Source organism: Eucalyptus grandis, chromosome 8, assembly GCF_016545825.1.
Source record: "Eucalyptus grandis isolate ANBG69807.140 chromosome 8, ASM1654582v1, whole genome shotgun sequence".
In the NCBI taxonomy this organism is placed as follows: domain Eukaryota; kingdom Viridiplantae; phylum Streptophyta; class Magnoliopsida; order Myrtales; family Myrtaceae; genus Eucalyptus; species Eucalyptus grandis.
Window position 1 is genome coordinate 24,074,278 of NC_052619.1, and position 12,906 is coordinate 24,087,183.

Below are 12,906 nucleotides of genomic sequence, written 5' to 3' on the forward strand. Positions count from 1 at the left end.
TAATGTGCCGTGACATAATTGTACCCAAACATTTAGCATAAACCTACTTTGAGATACTTGGTTATGTTGGTGAAAACTTAATTTTACTAATGACAATTTGGAAAAAGTTAACATAGGGTAAATGTGTTATGAGTATACCAATTTTGGTTTTTTTTATCCAAAAATTAGTTTGGGGTAACTTTCTCACATGTATACCAATTTATGGTAAATTCATCATGGGTATCTCAGTTTGGAGTAAGTATATTAGAAGTGTACAAGTTTAGAATTTTGTCATGGTATTAACTTGTTAATTAATCCACGTAGACTTGATGTCAGCAGTTTAATAGTAATATACGACGAAAGCTAACAGAGGGTAAATATGTCATGCGTATACCAATTTGGGCATTTTGATGGTCAAAAATTAGTTTTCGGTAAATTTGTCACTAATGTATTAGTTTGGGGTTCTTCATGGTATTAACTCTAAAATTTGTTAAGTTCCACAAATTGTTTGGTAAAAGACCAAATATAACACTAGATGTGCATTGTATACTAACCAAATGAGTATTTGGGTGTGTGTAGGATAATATTATAGCAATGCTCCATTTTTTTTCTTTTGCGGAAAATAAATGATTTGAAAAACATTGTCTTGAAAATAATTGCTTGTATCGTTTGAAATAATTAGCTAATAAAATTTTTTGACTATCTACAACAATTTATTCCTAAATGTTTACGTGGATCATGAAAATATTTTTCATTAATTTTTGTAAGTGATGTAAGTGATCAATTTTAGAAAGATATTTTTAAAATTATTCTTTTTTTATGAAACAAATGGAGCTTGAGAAAGATATTTTCTTACCCAATTCAGTTTTAAGCCACACCCTTTTGAGTAAACTGACCAAAGTGTCCTTCAATAAACATGCATATCAAGTTAAATATTTAGGGAAAATCTCAAATAGGGACCCAAAGTGACCTACTTTTCTCAAAAGATGACCCAAAGTGAAATCTGTCTCGAATAAAAACCCAAAGTAGTCATTTAGTCTCAAAGAAGGACTTGACTCGCTGGTCGGCAAACTAATGCATCTTCGATGCGTATTCCGATGGCTTGGTTAGTGGTGTTTTCATCCAAAAAATATTCTCTTTTCGTTTTCCTTCTCCTAGTCATCTTCTTCTTGATCCACCCACGGTTCTCCCTATTTTTTGTCTTCTTCGTCAATGTTGAAGATAGGCATTGCCCAAATCAAGAACACCAAAAGTAGGAAAGGGCTAACGAAGGTCGTGGGGCTTGTGAGGCCACCCTCGCCAAATCTGGCAAGGAGCAACCTCACCTAGGGCCAATGAAGGCTCAACACCCGTCGCCGGTAGTGGGCGAGGGTCGTTGAGCCCTCGCTGGCCGTGGGCGAGGACTTGCAGGCCAACCCTTGCTTGCCCTTACCAATGGCTAACGAGGTCAGCAAGCCTTTGCCGGCCACGAGTGAGGCCACCCTTGCCAGATTTGGTGATGGTGGCCTTGCAAACCTCGCCAAAGACAAAATTACCTTGCAATGGCATCTTCTTCTTCCTCCTCTTCATCTCGGCTTCCCTCGCACGGAGCAACCTAGATGTGTTCTTGAAGGTCCAAACTGCCATGGTCAAGCCTCCCTCTGCCACCCTCAACGATTGGGTCGATTCCTCCTCCTCCTTGCACCATCGCCCTTTATGCATTGCTCCTTCATTGGAGTCACGTGCGACACTGGTTCATGGGTTGTCTCTATCAATATCATCTCCATCGGCCTGGCTACATCTCACCCAGAATCAACCTTCTCCACAACCTTGTCAACCTCATGCTTGCCATCGACAATCTCACCAAGACCCCCCATCCCCTCGCCGGAGCTCAACAACCTCACCTCCCTCCAATTCCTCAACCTCTTCATTAACCTCCTCTCCAAGGTCTTCCTCGGCAAAGTCCTGTAGATGATGACCCAACTCGAGAACTCAACTTGGGCAACAACAAGTTCATGGGGTCGCTGCCAACAGAAGGTGACGAGGCTGAAGAAGCTAAAGCGGCTCGACCTCACCAGCAATTACTTCACCAGCGAGATACTGGAGGTTTACTCGGAGATAGAGAAGATAGATAGGTGAAAAGGAAGACAACAAGAGAATTGTTTTTGGACAAAAATACCCCCAACCATGACACTGACATAAGCATCTGAGATGCATCAGTTCACCAGCCGACAAGTCATGTCCTTTTTTGAAACTAAATGACTATTTTGGGTCCTTATTTGAGATAGACTCCACTCAGGTCCTCTTTTGAAAAAATGAGGCAACTACAAGTCCTTATTTGAGATTTTCCCAAATATTTATCAAACTTGCCTTTCAAGTTTCCTCACTCAACCTCAATTTAGAATAAATCTCTCTCTCTCTCTCTCTCTCTCTCTCTCTCTCTCTCTCTCTCTCTCTCTCTCTCTCTCTCTCTCTCTCTCTCTCTCTCTCTCTCTCTCAAGTGTGTGTGCAAATAATTTTCTCATGTTAGATGGTACTTTTATGAAGAATCTAAAAATTAAAGATCCGATCGTTATAATTTCAAAAAATTATAGCTAAATCTTATTGAAAACATAAATGTAGTTTGATGCTCCGGAGCATGCTTATGCTCCAATCTTCTAATTAAAATCGCCAATTCTTGTGATTCATAGGCCAAAGATGTTTCTTGGATAAATTGATATAAATAAACTTGGAAATTAGAAGAGTACGGAAGAGACTTAGATCAGATTGTTTTATCAAGTGTCTACAATAAACAAGAAAAAGATACAAGACGAAGATGAGAGATGAAATTGAAAGGGCAGAATTTTTATTAAATAAAAGGAAAATTTATTAATTCTTTTAAATATATACTTGTACATGAAGGAAATTTTGGTCAATTTACTTAATGTATGCAGTTAAACTAAACAGGGTTTATAAACAGCTCACCCTTTAAATTCTTGTAGTAAGTTCCATACACTTGAAAATCATATAAAATTCTCGTATAATATATTTCGCTTTTAACACGACATTAAGACTGATGGTAGATTGAATTTAAAATTATTGCCAAATGTCTGCTACACTCGGCGAAGATGATGACGAACATTTGCGACATATGACGTGACCATTTTCGGTGGTTAATTGCTATATGAGTTATCTAAATCTTATCTCCAGTTCATGTTCTCTGTAGCAGGAAACTAACTCAAAACTGTGATTTTTGGAATGGGCTTTTATCAAAAAATTTAAAAATAAAAATAAAAATTAAACTTATAATGGAAGGAGCCTATTGTGTACTATATCTACATTTGAAGTTTGAACCATCCACCACCCACGAAGACTTCGTCGACAAAAAGCCATTCAACTCAACTTCCTAGGGCAAGCGAATGTGTGCCCCTCTCTCTCTCTCTCTCGCTCTCTCTCTCTCCCTCCCTCTCGATCATATCCACAGTAATATATACTAGGAAAAAGAAAGGAAAAATCCCTACTTTGCTTTAGCTTTTGCACTACTCAAAAAGACTCCCTCATCTTTGCTTTTCTTGTTTTTGGATTGTTGTTAGATCCACCCAAAGAGAGGGGAAAAAAAGATGATTCAAGAGCTGTTGGGAAGTCCTGCACTTATAGGAGAGAGGAAAATCTCCATGAACCATGGCGCGGTTATTTTAGAGGGCATGCCTTCTCCTTCTCCTTGCTTCTCTCCATCTCCCACGCCTTCGCCTCCTTCTTCTTCCTCCTCTGCCATCACAAAGACGACAGCACAAGCGACGGCAACGGCAACAACCACCGGTAACGGGACTTCGACAACAACGAACTCATCAAATCCCGAGAACCTGAGGTGCCCACGCTGTGATTCTGCAAATACCAAGTTTTGCTACTACAACAACTACAACCTCACGCAGCCTCGCCACTTCTGTAAGACGTGCCGCCGCTATTGGACCAAAGGAGGAGCACTAAGGAATGTTCCTATCGGAGGAGGATGCAGAAAGAACAAGAGCTCAGCTGTGTCATCCTCTGCCTCCAAATCGAGCGCTTCCAAGTTCAAGAACTTATCGTCTGAGATCGGACGGTCGAGTTTTGTCAGTGCTTTCGATCCTGAAATCTCACAGAGCCAGGTCCTTTGGGCCTCACCCCAGAGTTCCCACATCCTGGCCCTCCTGAGAGCCAATCAGAACCCTAACCCTAGTAGCCTTGGTCACCAAGCCTCTCCCTTTATGACTCTGAAGGAAGAGACCAATCTGATTGGAAACCACATGATGCCTGAGCCAGGAATTGCAGAGAGTGCAATGAATAATGCGAGAAACCTGGGCATGATTGACCCTCTCATTCATGTTCCTTCCTCTTGCACCTCCTTTTTGAGAGGTAACCATCAACAAGTCCCACACCAACTCAGCCATCACCAACAAAATGGTATTATCCTCAGTGGTGAAGCTCAAAACTCCGGGATACAATCGCTATACCAAAGGCTCAGAGCTTCCACAGGTAATAATTATGGTTACAGTGAGCACTCGCCGGCAATTCTAAGCAGCGTGGCAAGTACCCCGCCGCTGTCATCTTCCCTGTCCTCGTCCATTCTAGAGTCAGTCCCAGCCACGGCGACAAGTGAACTCGGGTACTGGAACCCGGCTTTCTGTGTGTCAGATCTTCCCAACGCAAATGGTTCATATCCTTAGAGACAAATCACACTCTTTCTGATGAATTTTATGCATGCCACTTCATTTTCTCTGTTTTCACAAAATTAGCTTAGGACATGGTTGTGATAGTTTCTTCTCTGCTTTTTCTTTGGGATTGTGTGCTTTAATGAGCTAGACTTTAGCGTCAGCTCTCTAAAGCTATATATGCAAATTTAATTAGTTTTGTTACTTTTCTCTTTTAGTGTGGTGTGTGCTTAATGCTCTTTTGTTGTGTGTCCAACTTCTGGGGTTGTACCAAGGAACCAAGAAATTTAGAAATGAAAAAATCAAGTGTTTCTTTGAGGTTGGATGTAGACGAATATATTTATGCTCTTTTTCTTCATTAGTCTTTTGCTGAACATTAAGGAAAAAACAAATAAAATTGCAAGATCTTACTTGGGAAGCTTAAAAGCTTATCGTCTTGGTCGACTCAAAAACATTTTAGGGTTTGTAACTTTCGTAGAGATAGCATATGAACGTAAGATTTATGACGGTAGTTTCCAAGTTAGTGTGTGGCACATGACATGAAGATTCTGTTTCTTTCTCTCCTTCATGTTTTTTAACTTGGAGTTGATGAGGAACACGAAGTTTTATGAGGGTACTATGCAGGGAAATTTTCATTAATTCTTAATCGAACCAAAGTTTTTAAAGGGAGGATTCCTATTCGCAGCCTTTTCGTCAAAGACCCTGTAAAAGTTTTTGTCTGCCACTTGCCTTCTCTTTTTCTAGCTTCGTAGATTTAGCATGGAGAATGATATAGAACACTGTGAACTTGCTTTTCTATTCGCAAGTGCTTTTGATTTTTGCTCGCTATTTTTGGACGATGCTATTGTGTCCACCTCCTATTTTGTAATTTTGACCATGATTTTATGTTATTTCTTTCCCATTTCATCCTTGTTTTCGTGATTTCTGAAAGCTCTATCCCTTTCCAATTTTCTGCTTTCCTGGCATTGGTTGTTTTCAAATTTTCTATTTTCTTCTCTTCATAGTTTGTTGTTCATATATAGTCAGTAATAGGTAAATCATGAGGAATTTTTCATGAAATTTCACTTTTTGATCACCCTTCAGTTGGAAAACACTCAAAACAATTTCCTTTTTAGTTCCAAATTCTTTAGAAAACTGTTGTTTTGGCTTCACAATTATGAAAAGCATAGGCGCCATCAAAGATTATTCTAGACAAACAACGTTTTCCACACTTGAAACGTAAAAACCGATGAAAAAGCTATTCTCAACCTTTGGTACGAATTAGATCGTGGCACTATTATTTTTGTAAGAATAAAGAGGGCGGGGGGGAATAATTACATCTGGGATGGTTTGAACCTCGAGTTTTATCTTGTAGTTTGAACCTTAAGTTTTATCTTGGCAATTGCATCTTACTATTCTTCTGGGCCTTTTCCATCCATCAAATATGTGTAATATATGATATTTTTCTTTCACATAAAACGAGAATTTTGAGGCTGCAATTACTCTTTGCTTATCCACTCCATCAAGTTTTGTTTTTTAGATTATGTTTCTTATTGATTATATATATGTATATTTTTTCCTCCTTCCTTTGATATGAAAAAGCTTCATAATTTTTGGATACTTCATGGCCAAGGTCCACTCGTGCCAAGGCAAGTAGAAGAACTCCTTATTTGGGTATTCCCTATTTGAGCATCGGCCAATTATCTAAGTTTAGTTCTCATTTGAAATAAGTATTTTCACGTAACTTTGTAACTTGCGATTGCCCATTTTGAGAAATATCATTTTGCCAACATCAGTAGGCCTGTGATCTTGTTTCTCTAGGCTTGTTTAAAGCCAGACTAAGGTTAAGTTTTCGGGTGGTGATTTTATGGTCGGGGGACGATGAGGCAGACAGTATCCATGCATAAATGCTCAGGCCAGCAAGTGAAATATCGTAATGTTACTGGTAATACGACACAAGAAAGACTAGATTTTAGTTGATATAGAAAGTGTGAAAAAGAAAGGAAAGAGCTTCTATGTTCATGCATTAATAACTTGGAAAGATTCGTTTACATCTATCCAACATGATAATTGTTTGGTTGACGCGATCGGGGTTCTTAGTACCAATATATAAAATTAGTTACATGAATGACTAGGGTTAGGTGACCGTCACAACAAAAGTTAATTAATACTTCATTGCTAATCATTAAAACAGCACCCCGTGTCCACCATGCAAAGCATGTGTTTTTTACTGTAAGAATGGACAGAATGAATTTACCTGATTGGCCCAGATGTCACAATGTCACACTTCAACGAAACTCCATTGTGAAATCTCCCGCGTTTAGCGTATCCAAGAGAAGTAAACAATTTTTATTTCTCTCAACACAATGTAAGATCAACATTACAAAAACTCTATTTGTTTCGGGAAAATGAATGATTGTGAAAATCCCAAGTTTCTTACTCTTGAAATCTCTAACACGCGCTCTCAATTTTGTGAGTAAATTCCGAATTGGACCAAATTATCATTTTTCTTCTCGAATTGCCCTAACCACTTGTCTAAATCCTCATTTGGATTTTCCTTTATTGATAAAAGGGCAATATGGTACTATTAGGTTCTACAAGTAGAGCACAAAATTGAAAGGAATAAAAGGTTGAAGATGCAAAGCGATACTTAGGTGAAGCGAGCAGGATATTTAAGCTCTCCTTGATTAACTTAAAATTGTTATTTTATGGTTTTCGAAGCATATAACTAACCCCCTTTTGAATGCAAGAAATGAGGTTGTATTTACTTAGTTATTAGATTTCCCTTCTATATAACTAGTTATGAATTTTTTAAGCTGAAACAAAGAGATTGTTCTTACATTTGCCACGTGGTACTCGAGTTAGTGGGGGTGGATCTAACACATTGCATTAGAGATATATGTTTAAATTGATTTTCAAACTAAAAAATAGACTGATATTTCATAGACGTATGATATCTTCATGATTAGAATCATGTAAATTGAATGAATGTCCATCTATAACCAATGCAACATCAGTTAAAACTCATCTAGTAAGGCAGCAAGAAAATCTGTCGTTTTGGCCAACACAACAGTGTATTCCCTAGCTCCCTTTTCCTGGAGACTGTTTGCTACCTTAGCCACAAAAAGATGCTTTTTGACCAATAGCTACATAGAAACATATAACACTTTGACCTCGTTAAGTGAGAATTCTATCCGTGGTTACTGTTGTTTTATCAGTCTAATTGTCCCAATAGTAATTCTCGCTCATCACTTTCTATAGGGATCATTGCATCAATAGGCATAACTTTATATCAAAGAGACTCGTACATGAAAACTCAATTAACACCAAGAACATTTCATACCAGCTAAGTATTTTCATAAGGTACTACTGAACATGTACAAGCCCCATCTAACGGAAAAATCAAATCCAATGAGGATTTGCTTCATCCCATACATGCACGTCATGGGCATCTTGCCTTTCCATGTTCTACTTGTATCTAAGTATTGGGAGTGAAGATATTGTAAACTATTCCACCTAAAAGTTTTCCTTTTTTCTTTGGTTCAAAATAATTGATATTAAGAGTTGGAACAAGTGATTGATGAAATTCAGGCGTGAACATACACTTTACATTTGAAAGAGAAGGTTTAATTCAGGAAAAAAAAAAAGAAAAAAAAGAGAGGCTTTAAAAACGTACTTATTGGGAATCAAAGGTAGAAAATGCACACCTTAAATCTTATTTGAGCAAGCTATGTCATGGTTTGGTGGGAATGGCATTTTTCTTCCACATGTTCATAGAGTTTTGAAAATTCTAAACATCTCAAGATAATTAGAGAAGTAGGAATTCATCAAACAAACTGCACTCCTTCGTATACACCAAGAGTCCATTAATGAGAATGGGCTAGAATAAGCTTGGACCCAATTCCTACAACATTATGTGGTCATGGCCTTAGTAGTATCCTCAACTGCTCGGGTGTTCATAGTTTCATGTTTTATTTCACTTCTTGGTTGGGTTTCTTTTCACCATTTTCTCACAATATTTCTTTGTTACGTGTCATCTAGTAGCATTTAACCTTACAAGGTGATCCTTACTGATTTACACGGGATGCCACATGCCTCATGCTACACAGCTTAGAGCCTAAGCTAGCATGCTTTGGGTTACTAGATTCTCACCATTTATAGTGCAACACTCCATTGTTTCACTAGCAGTACAACGCTTGTGTTATTCTCCCACAACTTTGTTTTCACGGTTAAGGCTACTCTCATGTCACTCACTGCTATTACAAGAATCTGCTTTGCCTTCTTTTCCTCCATCACTTTGCTTATATTTGTCTAGATGTGATCCAAGCATGTTCAAGTGCCTAAAGAGCATATTGCCAAAACAAATCAAATTACCTTGATAAGATTTTATTTCATTCTCTCTATGTTGTTATGAAATCTAGTTCATCGATGATTCTTCTTCAATTTCATCTCTTTTATAAAATCAAAGGAAAAAGAATCAAAGAAATCTTAAACCTTTTGTATTTGTGCCAATTTAGTTCTAAATTTTTTCTCTTTGTGCCAATTCAGTCATTTGCGGCTAATTTTGGCCAAATTTTGCTAATTAGGCGTTGGTCGGCTGACATGACACAATCAATGCTAACGTAAATAATTTTTTAATATTTTTTGATATATTTTTATTTTTTTTTTTCTTTTTATTTTTCTTTTTCTTTTTCTTTTCTTTTTCCTCATCCTTCCTCCAGCTAGTCACTAGATCTCGATCACCAGCCAAAGGTGACTCGACCTTGCCGGCCTTTAGCAAGCCTTGCCGGTCACTATCGAGGCTCGAGCCCTCGCCAAAGGCCATGAGGGTTGCCTCGTGCTGGGCAACAAGGCTTGCCCTCGCCGGCCATAAGTGAGCTCAAAGCAAAGTGACCCTCACCAAATCCAATGAGGTCAAGCCTCACCCATGGCTAACAGGCTTGACCCTCGCCAGATCTGGTAAGGGTGAGCCTTACCAGCCCAACACAAGGCCACCCTTATGGCCTAGGCGGCCTCGCCAGAGGCCAAGCAAGGCTCAACCTCGCTGAATCTGGCGAGGTCGAGCCTCCCCCATGGCCAACAAGGGCAAGCCTCACCAGCCTAGCGCAAGGGGTGAGCCCAACACGAGGTTGCCCTCGCAGCTTGAGCAGCCTCGCCCATGGTTGGCAAGGCTTGACCCTCGCCAAATCTGACAAGGGCGAGCCTCGCCACCCAATGCAAGGTCACCCTTGTGGCCTTTGGCAAGGGCTTGAGCCTCGCCAATGGTCGGCGAGGCTTGCCAGCCATTGCCTTTGGCCGATTGCCAAGCTCGACGATCGACTGGAGGAAGGAGAAAGAGAAAAAAAAAATATGAAATAAAATAAAATAATTCAAAAAATATAAATTATTATTAAAATTTGTCAACATTAGGTTGATCGGTGCCGAGTTAGTAAAATCCGATCAAATTTAGCTAGAAATGACTAATTTGGCACAAAATGAAAATGTTTATGACTAAATTGACATCAATAAAAGATTTAAAACTAAATTGGCACAAATGCAAAGGTTTAGGACTCTTTAATACTTTTCCCTAGAGTTGAACATGAAAAGTTTCTTCTCAACTGTCTCCTTGCAAGTAAAACGATTCAATTCTTTTTTCTTTTTTCTTTTTATGAAAATATGCTAAATCATGGACTTTTGGAGACAAATCTTAGTGAGAGATAACAAACATTGACCAATGGAGTGTATATATTTTGCAAGTACTAGATAAATCTCGAGAAAAAGACATGCCACCAACCCAGGCGTGTGATATCAGCATTCAAACCTATAAATGCCTCGGTCAAGTAACAAATTGAATCGAGACAGGTACTAAAACGCACTCAAACTCAACTCAGTAAGATACTGGAATAACTCGAGTCGACTTTCACTATAGATGTCGCTCGAGTCAAATTGCAAGGCCAACCCTATTGAGCATGGAACATGAAGTGCTCACGATTGGTTTCCCTCGTTCATACCCATACCAAAGAACACTTGGTCATAGAGTTAGGATTAAGCACAAAAATTAACTAAAACTGTCGTGAAAAATGTGACAATTGTGAAAAGTATTTTCCAGAATAGGAAAAGACACTATTTTCTAGTGTATACTTGAAACCTAAGAATAAATTGAAAAATATTTCCTGTCATTTGATATAAAAATTTGGTTTGATTTTTTTTTTAAATAAACTTATATAATTTGGGTAGTAGTAACTCACGAATGGGTAGCAAGGAACTAGGTACGAGTACCAAAGTCTCAGGTTAGCCTTGATGCCCCCGACCCACGTGTTAGGGATCAAGTCATGAGTACCCAGGTCTTGCGCCCAACCTTGATGGACCGAGGCTCGAGCCTTGAGGTACCAAACCCAACCACCATGGACCCAAGAACAGGCATTGGGGTCCTAGGCTCCACCTCGAGGGACTCATGCATGGGCACCAGGTCCCAAGTCTCGACCTTGATAGACCTTGGCTCGCGCACCAAAAACTTGCACCCGAGCATCAAGGACTCCATCATGATCTTTCTAGACTTCGACCTAAGTGCTAGGGACCACAAAGCTAGAGTGTTAGGGACCGTGATCGGATGTTGGGGATCTGATCCCACGCTCAGCTTTTGTGGACCTAGGGTGCCAAGGCATTAGGACAGCCTCGATAGACCTAGGCATGGGTGTCAGGGGCTTGGCATCCCGGGCTCGACCTCGTGGACTCAGGTGGGACACCAAGGCCCCGAGCCCAACCTCGATGGATCTAAGCCCAAGCATTGGAGACTTGATCTCAAACGTCAAGGACTCGGGAACTAACATTGGGGTTTCCATGTCCAAACATAGAGTTTTGTGTCCAAGCATCATACTTAGTCATACTTTAACAAATGATTTTCTATTTTTTGAAGAGAAAATTATTTTCCTAAATTTGAGTATAGGTATTTTGTTGATTAGGAAAAAACTTTTAATTGACTTATTTTTTCTAAGCAAATCAAATGCCAAAAAATGAGAAAAACATTTTCTCATAAAATATTTTTTCTCAAAACAAATGAAGCCTATTTTTGGTGTGGATTTGTAATGCTAATGAGAGAGAAGTCAAATTTTACCTAAGCCTTAATAATTTTAGTATCGATAACGTTAGTCATAAGCCAGTATGTCTTGGCCAATTATAGCCCCATTGGTGTGAAAAAACAAGTAAGAAGAACTATTGCAATCTTACCTCAAGAAAACCACGTAGGGATTCGGCTAATAAATTACTAAACTTAAACTTAAACTTAGCTCGAGCTCTCCTAAACACATATCAATTCATGACTAATGATCCAAGTTCTTAACAAGAAAATTATTTTTATATAAGAGTCATCACTAATCAATTTATGATGAGTCGATCAAATACCCAAGGAAAGTAATGAGAGAATTAATTTATTTCTACAAATTAGAAAGTCTAGGGTCAAGGACATGATAATATTAATTGTCCAATTAGTGCCATTTCGGTACCTCAATCTTGTTCAATTGCTAACCAAAATGTTCATGTAACCCTCTCGCTAATTATGAGTCGTAAGGTTTTATTCATAATTAGGCTAAAGGGAAACAATAATCAAGTAATCATCAAAATAAAAATGCGCGAACAATAAACTGGCATTTCTCTCTAGCAACATTAAAGACCCCATTGTAAAGCCCTAAAAGTTTGTTCAGTTTTTGGGTAAAGGAAATCTTTTTTATTAGAGATTTTTGCATATTTTAAAAGAAAACTACTCGAAATCGAATGTGGTCGGATAACGACTTATGGGTTTGGGTCATGGACATGAACACTAAAAGCCTAATTGAAGAAGTGGGCTCAATGATTCAAACCCAATCGGACCATAGCCAAGATCAAGCCTCAATTTATCAAAGGAAATACTTAAGCCCACTCACATCAAAGACCATTTTACACCAACTTTTAGTGCATCCCAAATAAGCCCAGCTCCGAAATTAACCTATATCTCACTTTGACTTATATCACCGAACTCGCTCCTGGACATGGAAAAACAGAGCACAAGGAAACAGAGGACGTCGTCGCCGGAAGATGGCCCTACCCGGCTCGGCCGGCGACGGCGAATCGATGGCGAACTGGAGATATGTCCGACTCGGTCCGGTCGCCTCGCACGTCTCGGAGCTGGGATCCTAGGAAGAATCGACTCGAAACAAACAAAACAGGGGCTTACCGGAAGTGGTCGTCGAAGAGAGAAGGCCTCCAGGCCTCTATGGAGGACGGCAAAGGCGTCGGAGTACGGCCGAGCCGGAGGCGCAAACGACCCACTCCTCTCCCAGTTCGCTTC

At 39.3% G+C, this 12,906-nt stretch overlaps 1 protein-coding gene across 1 annotated transcript; it reads left to right on the forward strand.

Annotated features, from left to right (window-relative positions):
* Window positions 1–3,300: 3,300 nt before the first annotated feature.
* Window positions 3,301–4,943, forward strand: LOC104457258 (dof zinc finger protein DOF2.4). The gene is made up of 2 exons (XM_010072195.3): window positions 3,301–3,358; window positions 3,531–4,943. Exon 2 carries the CDS (start codon window positions 3,558–3,560, stop codon window positions 4,638–4,640), a length of 1,083 nt encoding a protein of 360 aa, XP_010070497.2. The 5' UTR covers window positions 3,301–3,358; window positions 3,531–3,557; the 3' UTR covers window positions 4,641–4,943.
* Window positions 4,944–12,906: the final 7,963 nt, after the last annotated feature.